Consider the following 21,349-nt stretch of genomic DNA (forward strand, 5'->3'; position numbering starts at 1 on the left):
TTAATAAATTAATACATTCAAGAGTTACAATATTTTATTTCATTTTAAAGACGGGGTTTCACCATGTTGGTCAGGCTGGTCTTGAACTCCCGACCCCAGGTGATCTGCCAGCCTTGGCCTCCAAAGTGCTTGGATTACAGGCGTGAGCCACCACGCCCGGCCTACAATATTTTATTTTTTGAGAGACAGTTTCACTCTGCCACCTACGATGGAGTGCAGTGCTGCAATCTCAGCTCACTGCAACTTCCGCCTCCTGGGTTTTAGTAATTTTCATGCCTCAACCTCCAGAGTAGCTGAGTACACCACCACGCCTGACTCGTGCCGAGCCAAGAGCTACAATATAGAACATTCCAGAGTATCTAAAAAGGAAAACCTATTAAGCACACTAGTAATTCATTTTACCATGAGGTCTTCATAAACTCCAAAAAGATAAAATTCTTCAGGAAAGGCCAGGCACCGTGGCTCATGCCTATAATCTCCCAGCACTTTGGGAGGCTGAAGCGGGTGGATCACCTGAGGTCAGGAATTCGAGACCAGCCTGGCCAACATGGTGAAATCCTGTCTCTACTAAAAATACAAAATTAGCCAGGTGTGGTAGTGGGCGCCTGTAATCCCAGCTTACTCGAGAGGCTGAGGCAGAAGAATCGCTTGACCTGCGGAGGCAAAGGTTGCAGTGAGTCAAGAGCACGTCACTGCACTCCAGCCTGGGAAATGGAGTAAGACTGTCTCAAAAAACAAAAAACAAAATTCCCCAGAGGGAGAAAACTCATCACAATCAAGACCATCCAAAATTCAAGTAAATGCTTTAGTGTCACCGAACTGAGCATCTTAGTTTATTTTTACCCAACCCTGATCTGAAACAGACTTCAGGAGGCTGTTAGACAAAACACAGGTTAGCATAAATTCAACCAGCAATAAAAACATAAAAATAGGGAAACAAAATGAAGCTACTAAAAAGACACATCAAAAAGATCCGCAAGCTTAGCTCTCAACTTTCGTATGTCAATAGGAAAACAGAAATCTAGTAAACAGCACCCAGGTAATGAAAATCGACTAAAAGTTTAGATAAATACACAATTATTCTTGGCTGCACATCTTTCTCCCTGAGGTCCTTATAAAGAAGGCATTGCAGAATACAAAGAATATCCTCAACAATATTTCAATAATCACAATGAAATGTTGTTTACAAGATTATTTTTATACTGAACCTCAAGATAAGCCTAGAGTAACAGTTGGGACAGGAGAGGGGAAAAAAAAAACATTGGGTAGAAAAGAAAAAGAAAAAAAAAAAAAACACTTAGGCGAGAGATACCTACATAATGTGGTCCAGGTACCCAGAACACTGCTGATTTAAGATCACAATTAAGAGAATTTCTGGAAAAAAAAAAATTATTTTAACAACTACTTGCTATATCGAAGTTTATAAGCACAGGGCCCAGAAAATGAAAACCAAATTTAGCAAAATGTGGAATGGGTCCAGAAATTAAACAAAATTACAGAGGGGGAAAAAAAACTCTCAGACGAAAAAACAGAGAATATAAAAAACAACAAAAGAGTAAGCACAACTCAGCAAGTATATTACATACATATGATAATTAAATGCTTTTATTTCTACATCTACAATTAAGTATCAAACATTAAGGTATTTATGGAAGCATATAGCTTCTTTCTTAATCCCATAATCAAAGAGATAAAGTTTAAATTCCTATACCTTCCACAGTGATGACTTACATCATTGTTTAGTGACATCTTATCAAACCCAAGGTACTGCAGAATTTTTAAAGCAGCAGTTACATGTCCACTGTACCAAGGAAGGAAGATACGTGAAATATTTCATGAAGATTTTCCAGAGTTTAATACAAAAAGGATAAGTTTTAAACCAGACACAAAATCAGTCAACCATAAAAATTAACCAAAAAAAAATCCCTCTCTAAAGTCTGATTTAGCAACATAATTTACTGTCAAGTATAATACAATGATAAACACACAATTTGCTAAACATTCAACAACTTACAATAATTAATCATTCTATAGCTAGCATGTGCCAACAACATAGATCACTGTTTCTCCTCTGGGAGGTGGGAAAGAAAAAACAACTGAATTATTAATAAAGAAAGAGACTGTAATTTCCACAGAACCATCCACTTGTAATTTAAGCAATATCATTTAAAAACAGTTCATTCCAACAGTCCCCTCTACTAAATATTTTCATCAGGGCTGCCTAGATGAAACCTAGCCCACCACTGTATCTTGGGCAAAAGAGTAAAATACAAACCAGCTACTGGAAGCAGGCTGTGGGGAAGCCAAACTTCATCAACTGGGTCAAGTTCCTGAACAATTAACTAACTACTCATTCATTCTAGGACTCATTTTCTCAGCATCAAAGAACAACTTTTTCTTCTTTCCAAATTAAAGCGATGCCTCCATTCTCATCGTCTGGCCAACTGCTGAAAACCTTTAAAATACTCTGAAGTTCAACAAACACTTGGCTAAATAAATACCAGCCTTAAACATCAACCCGGTGATCTTGCTCAACAAGAATGTTATTTATGCTTTATTGGTGGTTTTAGTTTAAATACAATTATAATGTGCAATAAGAGTATTTACTTCAGAGTACTTTCAGTATCCAAATTTTCTTTTTTTTTTTTTTTTTTGAGACAGAGGCGCCGGGCTGGAGTGCAGTGGCACAATCTCGGCTCACTGCAACCTCCGCCTCCCAGGTTCAAGCAACTCTCCTGCCTCAGCCTCCTGAGTAGCTGGGACTACAGTCGTGTACCACCACACCCAGCTAATTTTTTGTATTTTTAGTAGCGGGTTTTAACCATGTTGGTCAGGATGGGCTCGATCTCTTGACCTCGTGATCCGCCCGCCTTGGCCTCCCAAAGTGCTGGGATTACAGGCGTGAGCCACCACACCCGGCCCCAAATTTTCTTTAATATGATCTAACGCATGAAAATTCAACTTTTTAAAGTATCATTCAGTTAATTTAATTGCAAGAGGATTCAACTGATCCAAAAATGTTTCCTAAAAGCGATCCTTTGGCTGTTCTTACACACTTCACACCCTTCCAAACCACACACCATTATGTGAGAAGAATGCTCAGAACTAAGTAGTGAATAAACTGACCAAGGTTTTTTCAAGTCACTAGATTATCCTGTCAAATAATAAAAATTATCTCACATATTTTTACTTCATTGGATCGGAACACTTGCCCAAAACATTAGCAAAACACAGAAATGTTTTCAAAGCAATGTATTCTGAAAACAGTAAGCTTATAGAGTCCAGGTACTTTTCTGTTAAATACACAAAATAAGTTCATGCAATTTAAAATGCCTTAACTACAGTGTTTATTATACCTTTAAGCACAAAATATTTAACATTAACCAAGGTACTTTTAAAGCAGTGATTTAAACAGCAAAGTTAGTGGGCATAATGCCACGAACATTAGCAAGCTGAATGAAGCTACTAATCCATTTAAAGAAAGATGGGTTACAGAAGAAGCCTCTGAAACATATTTGCTTTAAATCTAAATAAAGAAGTGGACTTGAGCCCAGTGAACTAACAAGTGATAATGGAACCAGGTCTAAAAGGAAGAAATTCAGCAAAAACTATCCACTTCTTCCCTCAAAACAGAAACAAAAAAACTAAGTTTCATTTCAGATACACAATATTATCCATTTGGATAACATAAACAAAATTGAGAAACCAGGAAATTTACAGTTTACAATCATCGCTGTCTCAACAACCAAACACTCCAGTGAAAATCCTAGTCACCTTTTAATACAGTCAAGGAAACACCAATTCTTCCCGCATATCCCTCCTTTTCACCCTTCTCTAGTAAACCAGCCTCCAACAAAGAGGAAATCAAAGAGGATCTACTAGTCAACTTTCCTGCCCCTCTTTTCCAACTCCTCATGCTATCTCTCTCAAGTCTGATATTCCTAAATAGATAAATGCACTTATTTAAGATACGTATTTAAGTATGTTATAATACAGTACTTCTTTAAGTACATAGATGCTCAACTGGAAATGACAACAGTCAAACACCTCTGTCTCCACCATGCCAATTTGGATTGCCACCCATAAAAAGCTTACGTAAAATTTTCTCAAACCAACAGATTTAGAAAAACCAGTAAGATGAGGTGGGCGGATCACGAGGACAGGAGTTCAAGACCAGCCTGGTGAAACCAACCCTGTCTCTTTCACTAAAAAAATAAAATAAAATAAAATAAAAATAAAAAATAAAAAAATTAGCCTGGTATGGTGGTGGGAGACTGTAACCCCAGCTACTTGGGAGGCTGAGGCGTAAGAATCTCTTGAACTCAAGAGGCTGAGGCTCCAATGAGACGAAATCACGCCAGCCTGGGTGACAGATCCAGACTCTGTCTCAAACACAACAACAAAAAAAACCAGTAAGAATTTATTCCAAGGCCAGGCGTGGTGGCTCAAGCCTGTAATCCCAGCACTTTGGGAGGCCGAGGCAAGTGGATCACGAGGTCAAGAAATCGAGACCATCCTGGTCAGCATGGTGAAACCCCGTCTCTACTAAAAATACAAAAAATTAGCTGGGCATGGTGGCGCGTGCCTGTAATCCCAGCTACTCAGGAGGCTGAGACAGGAGAATTGCCTGAACCCAGGAGGCGGAGGTTGCGGTGAGCCCAGATCGCGCCACTGCACTCCAGCCTGGGTAACGAGAGCAAAACTCCGTCTCAAAAAAAAAAAAAAATTTATTCCAAATACACCAATACTTCACTTAGCTGACAAATTTTATTAAAATGGGCTTTTATATAAAGAGAGGTTGTGAAAGTGGATTGTGCTTAGAGGCCAATGTATTAAATATTTTGAAGCATTTCTTTTTCTTTCTTTTTTTTTTTTTGAAACAGTGTCACTCTGTTGCCCATGCTGGAGTGCAGTAGCGCGATCTGGGCTCACTACAACCTCCGCCTCCCAAGTTCATGAGATTTTCCTGTCTCAGCCTCCCGAGTAGCTAAGATTACAGATGTTTACAGGCACAGGCCGCCCCACCTGGATAGTTTTTTTTGTATTTTTAGTAGAGACAGGGTTTCACCACGTTAGCCAAGATGGTCTCCATCTCCTCACTTCAAGATCCGCCCGCCTGGGCCTCCCAAAGTCAGTCACTGCACCTGGCCCTGAAGCATTTTCTAACAGTCAGTCCTTAAAATGTAAGAAAATCTCAAGTGTTAAAATTGAAAACTGGGTATGTTCTCTGCTGAAAGTTCAATCAAAAGCAACTGTAATTTCCTACGAAGGTAACTAGGTCAACTAAACCTTGGTCCCCACTTACTGGAAACAACAAAATCTGAACAATCAGACCATTAACTTATCATGTCCTATATATAGTTTCAAAGGAATTCTAATCATTCACTCTTAAAGTAGTATTAGTACAATTTTACAAATAGGATGTCTCTTAGTTTTTTCCTTAGTAAGACTTTAAAAGGAAATTACCACCATTTAGCCTACAACAACCCAACACTACAACAAAAATAACTTCCATTTCTTCACATCAGCATGTATACACACTCACCTACCTAAAATTAGGAAAAAAACAAATGGAACCTAGACACCTATGTACTAAGAATCACATTCTCTCCGTAACAGGGATTCATTCATTCTTCCTTGTGCCAACATTTCTCAAGAATGCTATCATGCATGAGGTCTACTCACAGGGGTACATGGCGCTGCTCAGGATCAGCTCTGGTCAGTTCTTCCTCTTCAATATCAGATTCCCCTCCTGAACTACTGTCAGTGACATCTGAATCAAATGCTTGTTCACTGCACCTCAAGTTGGCTATGCCACTAGCTGTAAATCGCTCCAATTCTTCTGAAATTGAATCGCTTTTCAGGAAGTTGCTAAGTCCCTCTGAAGTGGTAGTCTCACTGGCAGCTTTTTTCAAGGCAGCTTCAGCCTTTCGAGTTAGCATCAACTGGCTCCGTGGTCTCAAGGATTCCAAGTTTGGCAGTTTGCTCAAAGTCTTCTCCAAAAATCCACCCAGCTGATGTTGTATATGCCTTTCAACCTGCTTGGCTTGCACAACCTGTAAGCGCTTTTGTAATCTGCGGGCACGGCTCTCGATGTCAGCCTGTCGCCGCAGTAAAGCTGTTATCCTTGTGTCAGAATCTAAAGCACTGAAAAGAATGGAAGACAGGGGAGACTTTTTACCCTCCAATTTGACACCCCCCAAGTTAGAGCTGGAGTCTATACCAGGTGATAACCTACTGCTTCCTTGAAGTGCCGGCTGTTCCATGGAATTGACAGAAGATTTGTTTGCAGTGCTATTATTGCTATATAAAGTTGTGTGTTCTACATCAAGGCTTCTATGTGGAAGAGTGCAATTGGTCATACCCCCCTTCAAGTCCCCAGATTCAGATCCTCCCACTTCACCCCCCTGAAGAGCAGATGAGGGGAGAGCCCGTTTTCCCCCATTAAGGGAAGTGGAATTGTCATGATCAGAATTTGTTGAACTTTTAGTCAATTTCTTAGCCAACCCGTTTACAGGTGCTTGTGGCAGAGCTGTCTGACCACTCGTATTCATGGTTCTAAGATTTTCTAAGGAAAACTCCAAAACTGGCTGTCTCCCCAACAGCTCAGCTCGGAGTTCATAGGACTGAGATATGAGAGGATGAGATTTAAGGACTGTCTGCTTGCTGAAGACCCCTTGCAACTTCAAAGACTCCTTTGAGGGAACAGATGTCACATCAGAGCAGAGATAAGATGCCACCAGTGGCTGCAGCTTTCCCAAGTCTTCCTTGGTAGGATTATTTCGGAAATCTAGGCTGGGATCCTCTGCAGCAATGGCTTTTCTTTTGGTTCCGTTGGCAGCAATAAGGATGTTGGCGTTGCCGTTATTTTCGGCACTGCCAGGGGACAAGGTAGAGGATGGGGGAGCCAGTTTGAATCGGATGTGGTGTGCTTCAGCTGCTGCGTCAGTGAGAGCGGGCGCCATCGCAGCCATTCAGCACAGAGAGACAGGAAGTCCAGCCTCTCTCGATACCGAGGCCGAGGCCAGCTCCACGGCCCCTTACTGCCTCCCCAGAGAACAGACTAGAAGAGAAAGGAGAAAAGGAAGTTAGAAATACAAGCACATTTAAAAACACACATATTTTTTAACACAAGCACTACTTGAGACTGTTGTCTAAATTCTGCCTCCAGAAAGAAAACACTCTGGAGCTTCTAGAGCTAACTGTACCACAGTTATTCTAGTGACCCAAGTATCCTTCATTGGGAGAAAGGGGGGGAGGGAAAATCCCTGCAGAAGACAAAGAAGAACTGCACCCTTCTTCTGCCATTTGTTACCACAGATTGAAAGTTGCCAAAACACAAGTTCCACTCAAGAGAGAATCACGGATTGTTAAAATTAAATCATCTGCATTTAAAAGAAACCCTTCTTTAAACTTGTTGAAATGAATGGATTTAAAGCAAGACATATGAAACTAAATAATTACACAAAAAAAAATTAGTAAGGAACTCTCATGTTCACTAAAAAAAAAACAGATGCCAAATATCACAGGTCAGTACATTTTTCTGGCCAGGGAATCCAGTTTTCATCAGCTTCTCACTTCTCTAGAAGTACAGATGATACTACAAAGCTAACTGTGCCACATCTAATAATACCAACTTGTTTCATCAGTTTTCTTTCAGATCAAAGTGCTCGTCAATATCTTCTCTACTGGCTCCTTCCTCTCGGCCCAAGAACTGACTCAAGTATCTTCTGTCCTCAGTACAGCTCCTTTCTCATACCAATTGCCCAACATCTCTCTTTCCCTTTACCCCAAACTTCTCTAAGAAGTAACTGTCGCTGCACTCTTCACTCTTCCATAATCTGGATTTCAACCCCTACTGCTCTGGCAAAGGCCGCCAGTAATCTTTTTTTTTTTTTGAGACGGAGTTTCGCTCTTGTTACTCAGGCTGGAGTGTAATGGCGCGATCTCGGCTCACCGCAACCTCCGCCTCCTGGATTCAGGCAATTCTCCTGCCTCAGCCTCCTGAGTAGCTGGGATTACAGGCACGCGCCACCATGCCCAGCTAATTTTTTTATATTTTTAGTAGAGACGGGGTTTCACCATGTTGACCAGGATGGTCTCGATCTCTTGACCTCGTGATCCGCCCGCCTTGGCCTCCCAAAGTGCTGGGATTACAGGCTTGAGCCACCGCGCCTGGCTCAGCAATCTTCTTATCAAATCTAATGGTCAAGTACCAATCTCCTTTCTATCTGACTTCTCTGAAGCACTGGACAATGCCAACCACCTTCTAATTCTTTCCAGATGTCCTTGTACTACTACCGTCTTCTCTTCCTCCTGGACCCTTAAATGGTGCTGCACAAAGTCCCTTCTGCCCTCTTCTCTCTCAACAACCGTATGATGAGGTTTCCTAACCCTAGAAAAACTATTGTGCTGCGCTAATCAAGATTCCTGTATCTATGTTCCTCAAACCCCCAAAAACTCGTAATTCAGTTTCTTCTTCCAGCACACTACCACACAACCTGTTTAATTATCTTAGGTAATGGCACTCCTTTTATTTAGTAACCAAGCTAAAAAACCTGTCATTTGCCTCTGTTTGATCCCCTTGATCTATTTGGTCTGGGAGCCAAGGGAAACGTACATAAAGAACTAAGCCAGTTGTTATTTAAAATGTGGTCTCTGGACTTCTGGAGATCTCACAGACTATTCTGGAGGCTCGTGAAATCAAAGGTATTTTCATAGCAATACTAGAACATTATTTGCCTTTTTTTACGTTTGTAATGAAAGTACAAAAACAAAGGTGAACAAACCTGCTGGTACATTATTAGCAGAAATCAAGGCAGAGGCACCAAACTACATTAATAGTCATTATATTCTCCACTAGTTTTCTTTTTTTTTTTTTTTTTTTTGGTGGGGGGTGTCCACTTAAGATGTCCATGATGAAGCAGCAAAAATTATTAATTATCTTGACCCTTTAGTGCATTTTTAAAGAGTATTCTGGCCGGGCGCGGTGGCTCAAGCCTGTAATCCCAGCACTTTGGGAGGTCGAGGCGGGTGGATCACAAGGTCAAAAGATCGAGACCATCCTGGTCAACATGGTGAAACCCCGTCTCTACTAAAAATACAAAAAATTAGCTGGGCATGGTGGCGCATGCCTGCAATCCCAGCTACTCAGGAGGCTGAGGCAGGAGAATTGCCTGAACCCAGGAGGCAGAGGTTGCGGTGAGCCGAGATCGTGCCATTGCACTCCAGCCTGGGTAACAAGAGCAAAACTCCGTCTCAAAAAAAAAAAAAAAAAAAAAAAAAAAAAAAAAAAAGAGTATTCTAAGATGGGGTTTCACCGTGATGGCCAAGCTGGTCTTACACTCCTGACCTCAGGTGATCCACACACCTCGGCCTCCAAAGTGCTAGGATTATAGGCGTGAGCCACTGCACCCAGCCTTAAAAAGTATGCTTTATGATGAAAGGGAAAGTATGCATAAAGCACTCTGCTGCTTTATTAATGTTCAGGAAAAAACAAAGTACAACTGAGTTGCAAAATGAACTAGATTAGAGCTTTGTTCATGAAACTCTATTTTTACTTGGCAGAATGACTGACAAACTATGATTATTTGAAACCTGCTTCACTAGCAGGCACCACACTTCAAGGAAAACCAGTGATGATATTTCTTGCCAATAATAAAATCTGAATATTCAAGTAAAAATTACTGTTTTTGAAAACTTGCATCAACAATAATGAACTTGCCGGGCACGGTGGCTCAAGCCTGTAATCCCAGCACTTTGGGAGGCTGAGGCGGGTGGATCACGAGGTCAAGAGATCGAAACCATCCTAGTCAACATGGTGAAACCCCGTCTCTACTAAAAATACAAAACATTAGCTGGGCCTGGTGGCGAGTGCCTGTAATCCCAGCTACTCAGGAGGCTGAGACAGGAGAATTGCCTGAACCCAGGAGGCGGAGGTTGTGGTGAGCCGAGATCGCGCCATTGCACTCCAGCCTGGGTAACAAGAGCAAAACTCCATCTCAAAAAAAAAAAAAAAAAAAAACTTAAACATCTTCCCAATATTTATAAAACCATTTCTGATTTAACACATTTGCAATATTGTGAATTTCTGATTCCATATAATGTATGTAATGTGTCAACATTTGAAAGATCTGCATAACTCAGTGAACAAACAAATATCCAATGAATGTTAGGAAATCATGCATGAGTAAAAGTAAGTGCAAGACAGACCATTTTTTTGTTATTTTGAAACTGGGTCTAGCTCTGTCACCCAAGCTAGAGTGCAGTGGGGCAATCATGACTCACCGAAGCCTCAACCTCATGGGCTCAAGTGATCCTCCTGGGCTCAAGTGATCCTCCTGCTTCAGCCTCCCAGTAGCTGGGGTTACAGGTGCATGCTACCATGCCTGGCTAATTTTTTAAATTTTTGTAGAGATGGGATAGCATTTTATTGCACAGGCTGGTATCAAACTCCTGGCTTCAGCCTCCCAAAGTCCTGGGATTATAGATGTGAGCCACCATGCCCAGCCTGAATTGATTATTAAATATTTTTTAAATTTCTCAAAGTTTCTAAGAAGAACAAGTTCTTTGTGATTCTCAACAAATTTTAATAGTGAAAAAGGGGTTCTGAGATCAAAATCCTTGTGAAATCACTGGACTAAGCACCCCCCTCTCTGTCCCCAAAGAGGGTAATCCCCAATTTAGTTTAAAAAAAAATATATATATATATATATATATATATATATTTTTTTTTTTTTCTTTGCCCAGGCTGGAGTGCAATAGTGAGATCTTGGCTCACTGCAACCTCCACCTCCCAGGTTCAAGCAATTCTCCTGCCCGGGCCTCCCTAGTAGCTGGGGCTACAGGTGTGCGCCACCACGCCCGGCTAATTTTTTTTTTTTTTTTTTTTTTTTCCAGTAGTTTCTCCATATTTGTCAGGCTGGTCTTGAACTCCTGACCTCAGGTGATCCACCCACCTCAGCCTCTCAAAGTGCTGGGATCACAGGCATGAGCTACCGTGCCCAGCCCCAAAATTTTTATCTTTGGAGCAATACCAACATACGATGGTAGTAAGCATCTTCATGACAATTCAGACCATTAACATAAAAAAAATAAATGAGAAAACATTATTTATAAAAGCACCAATACACAGGTCAAATCTATCTAGTGCTGTGTATGTGTGTGTGTCGGGGTGGGGGGGGTTGTATGTTTTGGTTTTTTGAGACAGAGTCTCACTCTGCCACCCAGGCTGGAGTGCAGTGGCGTGATCTCAGCTCACTGCAACCTCTACCACCCAGGTTCATGCGATTCTTCTGCCTCAGCCTCCCAAATAACTGGGGCTTCAAGCATTGGCCACCATGCCCAGGTAATTTTTTTATTTTTACTGAAGATAGAGTTTCACCATGTTGGCCAGGTCTCAAACTCCTGATCTCAGGTAATCTACCCACCTCAGCCTCCCGAAGTGCTAGGATTACAGGCATGAGCCACCACTCCTAGCCCCATATAATTATTAATACCAAAGGTTTCTTGGGCCAAGGTTGTATTTTAACTAACATTCTATAAAAGAACTAGATTTTCAGGGCTTATAGAATTTTATCCTGTGCACTTTCTGGCATATGGCATTTTGTGTGGCACAAATTATTCTATGCTGTCTTTTCCCATTTCCAATTTTAAATATAATACTAAATCTTAATATATTATTAAACACTGTGTTATAGATCAGTTGACAGCTGGGCCAGTATGTTCAAAATATTTTCAGTCAGTTTTCCAATATGCAAAGGGTTTTTCTCATGGACAAACAAAAATCACTACCAGATATTTTGCATCAATTCAATCTCCTCCTCTTTTGAATGTCAATAAGTAGCTGTTATGAGCAATGCAAGGAGGAATATTATCAGTGCCAGATGATTAATACAACATGTGAAGATAGTTGTACCCTACTGGCTTGCACCACTACAGTAAGACTTAGCAATGGCAGTAAACAGCTTCCCTCCGAAGAGCCAGACAAGGGCACAGATGTTATACAACTTACATAAAACTTAGGAAAATCCAGGCTCACTCCAGCACACATAAAAAAGGTCATAATTAACATCACACCAGAACGTGCTTAAGTAGTAAAATTTCCAAACTTACTTTGGAATTATTCAATTGTTTAAAGCTTACAACTTTAAGAAAAATGTTAGCTTAAATCCGATCTATTCTGGCTGGGCGGGGTGGCTCACAATTGTAATCCCAGCACATTGGGAGGCCAAGGCAGGCAGATCACCTAACTTCAGGAGTTTGAAATCAGCCTGGTCAACATGGTGAAACCCCATCTCTACTAAAAAATACAAAAATTAGCTGGGCATGGTGGCAAGCGCCTGTAATCCCAGCTACTCAGGAGGCTGAGTCACCAAAATCGGTTGAACCCAGATGACAAGAGGTTGCGGCGAGCCAAGACTGCTAGAGGGAGACTGCCTCAAAAAACCATCGACTCCAAGACTTCTCTGAAATGATGTCTATGAACATGACATTAACATATACATTTCAAAGGCAGTAGTTTGATTTGCACTCTCTCCTTGGTCTCGCTCTCCCCATAGGACACACAGCACAGTGTAGTTACTAAAACCATGATCTAAATAATGAGGTGGGGGAGAATGCAGAAGAGAGAAGAGGAACAAGTGACTACTTTTTCAGAACAAATTCCCATTCCTAACTCCTAAGTCTTTAGGTTTCTATACCGAAAAAATACCATTGTGGGAAAAAAATAAGACTTAACTCCATACCCCTCTCCCCTTACTGACTTGAAATACTATGCTGAGATTCAACATCACCCACAAAGATATTTCTAAGTAAGAGAAGCACTGGCTCAAGTGAGCAAATCTCAGCTCCACCTCCTGTAAGTTACTTAACTATTCTGTTCCTTAAGTCTCCTCATCTACAAATAATAGAGCCTTCCCCACAAGGATGCTGTGATGATTAAATAAAATACTTCCAGTTTCTTGGCCATGTATCTGGCACAAACCACCCATTATTATTTGCACTATTACACTGGAGACAAAAAGCTAACACAGAAGTAACAAACTTCCATGGCTTTTTAATGCACAGGAAAAATGATACAGCAAATGATTCTCTAAAATGTCACTGGACTTGAGGACTCACACACACAACACAGAAAGCACATACCAACTGCAACTAATTGCACCCTAGTTTGCAATTAGCTACAATTGGGTTTATAAACCACCATCTAAGTTTAGTACTTTTTTTTTTTAACTCTTTCCCCTGTACGTCTAGACTTATTTTTAATATTTCATGATGTTGTTTATAACAAAAAGGAAACTAAATGCCAAACCCAACACTTAAATTACGAAATATTCATACAATGGAATACTGTGCAACCATAAGTGTTGCAGAGCTATATTTACTAACATGGAGAAGTGCTTGCTTCATTATTAAATGAAAAAAAGTTACAAAACAAAACACAGTATCATCTCATTTTTGCTTTAAAAAGTAATTAGTAAGATTTTTTTGTCTTCTGTTTCTTGGCTTATGTAAAGTCTCCACCATAAACTTGTATTGCTTGTACAATGAAAGGGAGAGAAGCAAAAATAAGAGTAATGATGGAAATTCTTAAAGAGCCCAAAAGTCCAAGTAAAACAAAATCATAGTAACATTCTTAAATTTAATATACAGAGCAAAACAATGATTCCTATACCACTTGACCCCTACAAAATCCCAAAAGCTTCAAGAGCAAAACAATGATTCCTATACCACTTGATCCCTACAAAATCCCAAAAGCTTCAATCTTCGACAATGTAAAGCAGGTAAAGATTGTCAAATTTAAGCAGTTCTTAAGAGAAGCAAGCTCAGGGCTAAAGAAAAAAAAAAAGTAAGCAGTTCTACAAGAACAGCACAACAGCTTATTTAATAAATCACCTTTCCTCAAAGAATACAAAGCATTAAAAGCTATAATTAACTGATTAATCCTCATAACAACCTGGGTAGTAGAATTAGGGCTAGGATTATAATTTCTAATTTACTGGTGAGGATAAAGTCAGACTGTACATTCAGAATAAAAATTCAAGCCCCAAATATCCCAATTTTTAGTTCATCCAGTAAGCAAACTATTATTTGATAAATAGAGATGGAGCTGCTATACCTGCTGTCACTCAAATAAATTAAGATTCTGCCGTAAGCTTGAACAGATAAAAGAAAAGCCTACCTATTCAAGATCATTTAGCTATAAAAGGTTGGGCTAGATAATTAGTAATTTCTCTCTCAGTTTCAAGGAAGTATTTTAGGGACTAGAAGATGTTAAATGCACTCAGCAAGCAAACACATTTGGGAAAAACTTCCCGCATGGAGATTCACAATGTACCCCATCATATTGAATACACAAATGTTTACCTTTACCTTATGTTTAACTTATTTAACAAGCACCTTTTCCCATTACATCTACTAATTAAGTTCAAATACATGACCTCTAGGGTCCCTTCCTATATTAATTATATTATTCTAAATTGCACTATCGGTCCAAGGACAAACTTCTACCTAACACAAGTGGCACTTGGGAAACAAAAATAGACTTCTAGGATAGTTTCTCAACCTCAGCACTACTGACATCTCACAATGAGTAATCTGTCATGGCGGGGGGTGGGGTGGGCTATCATAGCAGTAGCATGTTTAGCAACATCTCTGGTTTCCACCCACTAGATGCTAGTAGTACCCTTGTGAAAATTATGACAACCAAAAATGTCTCCAGACATGTCAAATATGGGGGTGGGGAAGGGGGGTCAAACATCACACCTCCCAATAGAGAACCATTTCTAGAGAGAAAAATTATACACACATATATCCAGCTGCTTCAAATACTGCAAGTCAGAACTCCACACCCACAAATGAAAACCTCATTTGTTCCTGGTAAATTCCCAAGACAACACTACGGATATACAAGAATAACCTGGAAGCATCCACCTTGTAAAAATGTTCAGCTGCAGAGAACCAAGGGGAAGGGATAGGTCATCTGGGTGGCTGACAAGCCAAGTATCACAACCGCACTTGCACTGAAAACAGAAGCAAAAATCAGATGGGGAAAAAAAGTTTGCCCATAATGTGGCTTCTACTAACCTCTTCCTTCACCATTACCTCATTACTACACAAAGGAAGGAAAGAAACAGGAAGAAGGATGATTAGGGAAGTGTCCATGAAGCTGTCACAATTTTAGCTGAAAAATGAAAATTAGCTAAAATGTCATTATGTAAAAGGCTAGGACAAGAGAGTGGTAATGTGGCCTTCTATTAAGAGGAAATAGCCTGAGAAAAGGCAAGGCTGTGTGGGAAAACAGGACATTCTGAAGGTTAGAAGGAATGAACAATTTGGGCCCAGCTTGGTGGCTCACACCTGTAATCCCAGCACTTTGGGAGACCCAGGCAGGTGGATTACTTGAGGTCTGGAGTTTGAGACCAGCCTGGCCAACACAGTGAAACCCAATCTCTACTAAAAACACACACAAAGGCCGGGCGCGGTGGCTCAAGCCTGTAATCCCAGCACTTTGGGAGGCTGAGGCGGGTGGATCACGAGGTCGAGAGATCGAGACCATCCTGGTCAACATGGTGAAACCCCGTCTCTACTAAAAATACAAAAAAACTAGCTGGGTGTGGTGGCGCATGCCTGTAATCCCAGCTACTCAGGAGACTGAGGCAGGAGAATTGCCTGAACCCAGGAGGTGGAGGTTGCGGTGAGCCGAGATCGCGCCATTGCACTCCAGCCTAGGTGACAAGAGCAAGACTCCATCTCAAAAAAAAAAAAAAAAAAAGCACACACAAAAAATTAGCAGGACATGGTGGTAGGGGCCTGTAATCTCAGCTACTTGGGAGGCTGAGGCAGGAGAATCACTTGAACCTGGGACCCAGAGGTTGCAGTGAGCCGAGATCACGCCACTGCACTCCAGCCTAGGTGACAAGAGCAAGACTCCATCTCAAGAAAAAAAGAAAGAAAGAAAAATGAACAGTCTGCATATTAATATAAGGCATATTTTAATAGAGGAAATAGTAGAAAGAAGGTGGAAAGGCAGTTTGAAGCCAGATCGTTAATGGGCAGTTAAATAGCCTTCATTCAAACTTAAGGATAGCAGAGGGAACAGCTGGGTACAATGGCTCACACCTGTAATCCCAGCACTTTGGGAGGCTGAGGCAGGTGGATCACCTGAGGTCAGGAGTTCAAGACCAACCTGGTCAACGTGGTGAAACCCTGTCTCTACTAAAAATACAAAAAAAAATTAGCTGGGCATGGTGGCCGGCACCTGTAATCCCAGCTACTCAGGAGGCTATGGTAGGCGAATTTCTTGAACCGGGGAGGTGGAGGCTGCAGTGAGTCAAGATCACACCATTGCACTCCAGCCTGGGAGACACAAGCAGGACTCTGTCTCAAAAAAAATAAATAAGTAAATAAATAAATAAATAAATAATAAAAATTTCAAAAATTAGCCAGCATAGTGGCAAGCGCCTGTAGTCCCAGCTACTCAGGAGGCTGAGGCACAAGAATCACTTGAACCCGGAAGTGAGAGGCTGCAATGAGCTGAGATTGCACCACTACACTCCAGCCTGGGTGACAGAGGCTATGTCTCAAAAAGACAGGAGAGGTCAGGTGCAGTGGCTCACACATGCAACCCCAGCCCTTTGGAGGCCAAGGCAAGAGGACTGCTTGAGGACAGGCGTTTGAGGCCAGCCTGGTCAACACAGCAAGATTAAGTCTCCTCTGAAAAATAAAAATTATACATCTATATATATAATAAGGACAGCAGAATATCATTAAACATTTTTTAAATGGGAACAACAAATCAGACTGTGCTTTACTGGGTAGGATGGATTAAAATAAAGCAAAAAGGCATCTATAGATGGCAAAGACCAATGAAGAAACTACCATAATAATCCAGATAGGATGCAATGAAAACTTCAATCAGAATATAATGGTCAAAATCTCCACCAAAGCTTAAATCCAGAAACGTGAAGGGGCTAAAATCTAACAAAAAGGCCAAATACTTGATATCAACAAAAATGTGATGGCTTGTAAGGAGTGGAAAGAAAGCTAGCTCTCTTTTCCTTCATAATTTAATCTCCTTTGTGATGAAATCCTTCATTTCTCAAAAAGCTTTTCGGGTTTGGTATATCCTCTCTATATTCCTAACACACTCAGTCCAACCTACATCTTACTCAGCTGCTGTTTACAACAGCTTCCTGACTAGTACCTCAGTACCCCAAACTATCCTTTATCTTTTTTATCATCTCACTTTCCTACTCTGAACGAGTTCCTCACACCTTTTCAATGAGTTCAAATTCTTGAAGATGAAACTTAAAGTAACATCAGAGCAAGTACATCAGTTGATATGGACCCAGAACTCCCCACAGATTCCCAACTCCATATCTTTGTCTATGTTACTACCTCGACCTGGAAGGTCCTTCTTCAATTCTTTTTGGTCCCAAAACTTACTGATTTTTTCAATACACAGCATCTCCACAAAAACTTCTTACACTCTTCCAATTCATGTCACTTTCTTCCTGCTTGAATTGTATAATACACTTAAAATCACTGTCATTCAATTCAAATTATCTGAATTTTCCCTAATTGTAAACTATTTCAGAGACAACCAAATTTCCTTAACAGCATCCTTCTTCAGCATGCTCACTAACTTTATCCAGAGCTTGGTACACAGTAAGCACTGTAAGCACTGAATGACTGGACTAGAGAAGTCAAAAGGGCCTTGTGAGAGTTGCCCTCAAGTATAAGATTTTACTAAGACAAAGAGGAGGAAATACAAAATCAAAAAACTGACACAATCAAAATAATGGGAAGAATGTGGGGCATGATCCACAGAAGAACTTGCATGAACCAGGTGGTATATGTACAGCTTCTCAAGAGAAAGAGAGGAAAAGAACAGCTACATAGTGATCTGTAATGAAGTACTGCAAGCTACATTATGGAATACACTGGGAAGTATTTATTTTACATATAAACAAAAGTATATTTGTTGTGGAAGACAATGGGGAGGGAGAGACAAAATTTTTACTATAAAACAGATTAACGTGTATCACCCCACAAGATCATCAACTTCCTAGGCCAAACAGCTTCTTAACTGAAAAAGCTTTATATTACTAAAACAATTATTCCTGAGTGCAGGATAGTTTACTACAAATGTTGTTCACTAACATTAATTAGGCTTTTACTATGTCAGCCACTATGCTAAATATCTTACATATATTCTCCTATTTAATCTTCATAATAACAATGTAAGCTAAGCACTACTGTCCTCATTTTATAGATGCTCAAAGAAGTTAAGTAATTTGCCAGTGATCATGCAACTACAAAGTTGCAGGGCAGGATCCATAATGCTAAAGCCAATGCTTTTAACCACTACACTTGAGAGTTTAAGGTTTAAACTGGTAACTGCCTGACAGTAAATTCTGAATTTTAGTCTTCAGAGGAAAGTCAATGAAGGAACACCAACTACCTACTGAGCATCTCCAATAAATATTAAAATGCCTGGAGTATTCAAAGCACCACAGTAAGTACCTACAAGGATAACAAGCAGCAGTAAAGTCAGACACTGCTGTGAGATTTAGGGGAGGGGGGGGACAATCTTCATATAGGCTAAGAAGTAGGTGGGGTCAGAAAAGGCTTTTCAGAAAAAAGAACATCTAAGTTGAAACCTAAAGAATGAGTAGGATCTGGGAGCAGTGGTCGGCACCTGTATTCCCAGTTACTCAGGAGGCAGGAAGATGCCTTTAACCAAGGAGTTCAAGGCCAGCCTAGGCAACAAGCCCCCATCTAAAAAAGCCAACCAAACAAAAAAACTAATTTGTTTTTTAAAAAAATGACGGCCGAGGATGGTGGCTCACACCTACAATCCCAGTACCTTGGAAGGCCAAAGCAGGAGGATCACCTGAGCCCAGGAGGAGTTTGAGACCAGTCTAGACGACATAGTGAGACCCACTATCTAAAAAATAAAAATCAGCTGGACATAGCGGGAGGCTCACTTGAGCCTGGCAGATGGAGGCTGCAGTGAGCTGTGATCACTCCACTGCACTCCAACCTGGATTATGGAATGAGATTCTGTCTCAAAAACAGAAGAAAAAAAAAAAAAAAAAAACAGTAAAGAAAGGGAAGGAAGAAAAGAGGGAAAGAGGGAGGGAAGGAGTAGGGCCAGGCGCGGTAAATTACGCCTGTAATGCCAGCAAGGCAGGCAGATCGCTTGAGGTCAGCAGTTCCAGACCAGCCTGGCCAACATAGCAAAACCCCGTCTCTACTGTAATAAAAATACAAAAAATTAGCCGGGTGTGGTGGTGCATGCCTGTAATCTCAGCTACTCAGAAGGCTGAAGTACGAGAATCATTTGAATCTGGGAAGCAGAGGCTGCAGTGAGCCAAGATTGCACCACTGCACTCCAGGTTGGGTGACAGAATGAGACTCTATCTCAAAAAAAAAAAAAAAACCAAAAAAAAAAAAACAGAAATAAAAGAAATCGAATTCAGCATTGCCTATACATAACCACTTCAAGCATGCCATATTCAAAACCCATTCCCTGCCCCAACACCAAATGCAAAACTAATTCCTCCTGCCCCTCAACATGGTCTACATGAATCATGACCTCAAATCACCAACTTACCTTTTATCATAAATATTTCACTTCAACATCTACTAAATGCCAGATACAAGATAGTAAAATATAAATTAGTTGTGAAGGTAGTCTAGATTGATAAAGTACTGTGAAATACCTGAAGGTAGTCTAGATTGATAAAGTACAGGTGAAATACCTGAAGGGGTCAAGGAAGGCTTCTAGAAAAGTGATGTCATACTGACTGAATTTTGAAGGGTGAGTCAGCACACGGAGGGTGAAAGTTGGCAACACACAGAATCACAGGTGCATTCATTCCATCTTTAGTGCCACTGCCCTAGTGCGGAACCTCATTATGTACTACAGGTAATTCAGGCAGTAATAATCTCCCAACTATTATTCCTTCTTCCTGTCTCAGCAAGCCTATAATCTATCGTCTACTACCAAAATGATTATTACAAAGGGAAGAAAAAAGGAAAGGAGGGAAGGAACATAAATCTGGCCATGTTTAAAATCTTTCAGTTACTCCAGAGTAAGGATGAATCCAAATTCCCCACACACCATCATCTGCCCTCTTTTTACATTCAACCTCATCTCCAACCTGTCCTCACTACAGCCACCTGAAACTTATGTTTCCTGGCTCTTCTATGCCCCTGTACCTTTATTCATGCTACTCTTTCAAGGTTTAGCTCAAAGTCACATGCTCTTTCAAGTATTCCCCATTCCTTCCAGGTTGAGATGGGGTCCCTCCCTCTAGGCTCTTACTTGCACTCCCATGACACCCTGATTATTGCTTATGGTATAATATAAATTCACAATTTTGCCTGTCTCTGTCTTCCCTAGACTATATACTTCTTAAAAGGAGGGTTATAGCTGGTTTTACCTCCGTTCCCTACATGCAGCACAATGCCTGGCTGACAGCGAACCAACACACAGTAAGTAAACTAAGCACTCTATGCTAAATCCATCAAACGAAGATCCATTAGGATGTAAATGGGAATGTCTAATGTGATCAACCACCTAACAAGAAAAGGCATCAACTGAACCCACCACAAGTTCCAGTTATTTACATGATCAAGCACCTGTACCTAGACTGGCAAACTTTTTAACTACATTTTTTAAGCTATTATTAAATTTGGTTACATAGCATTGTAAAGGCAATATTATAAAAGCATTATAAAGGCAATAGCTATCAAAATCTTAAATGTAATTGCTCAAACATTTACCCAGCAATTGCACTTCTAGAAATCTATTCAACCGAAATATTCTCATAGGTACTCCAAGATGTATACACAATGCTTTCACTAAAGAACTATAATACAAAAAACACCCTAATTTAAAAGATCAAGCCATATAACAAGTATGATTCCATTTGTGTTTTTTATATATGTGTGTATGTATATATAGATACAGATACACACACACACACACACACACACACACACACACACAGATAGGCTGGGCGCTATGGCTCATGCCTGTAGCACTAGCTACTCTGGAAGCCAAAGTGGGAGGATTGCTTGAGCCCAGGAGTTCAAGACCAGCCTGGGCAACACAGCAAGATACCATCTCAAAAAACCTTTGTTTTCTGAAAGATGTCTACATATCAAACTATTAAGGGTGTTTATCCTATTTCTATCCTACCACTGAATTCAAATTTCCTACCAGTCTTGCTCACAAAAGACAAAGAGGGAAAAAAATTGCACTTTTTATCTTACCTCTTTCCAACAAGCCCTAATGGTTTAAGTGCTCCTGAACAATCCTAAAAATCAGAGACTT

General features: G+C 40.5%; 1 protein-coding gene across 10 annotated transcripts in view; it reads right to left on the bottom strand.

The window, feature by feature from the left end:
• Window positions 1-21,349, bottom strand: part of KANSL1 (KAT8 regulatory NSL complex subunit 1) — a 222,142-nt gene that overhangs the window by 160,170 nt on the left and 40,623 nt on the right. For all 10 annotated transcript variants that reach the window (XM_003942421.4, XM_010330269.3, XM_074388791.1 and 7 more), the window contains one exon: window positions 5,686-7,063. In XM_003942421.4, the coding sequence (XP_003942470.1) occupies window positions 5,686-6,974 (1,289 nt within the window). In that variant the 5' untranslated portion in view covers window positions 6,975-7,063. The remainder of the gene's footprint in view (window positions 1-5,685; window positions 7,064-21,349) is intronic.

This window comes from Saimiri boliviensis, chromosome 17, assembly GCF_048565385.1.
Source record: "Saimiri boliviensis isolate mSaiBol1 chromosome 17, mSaiBol1.pri, whole genome shotgun sequence".
NCBI lineage: Eukaryota > Metazoa > Chordata > Mammalia > Primates > Cebidae > Saimiri > Saimiri boliviensis.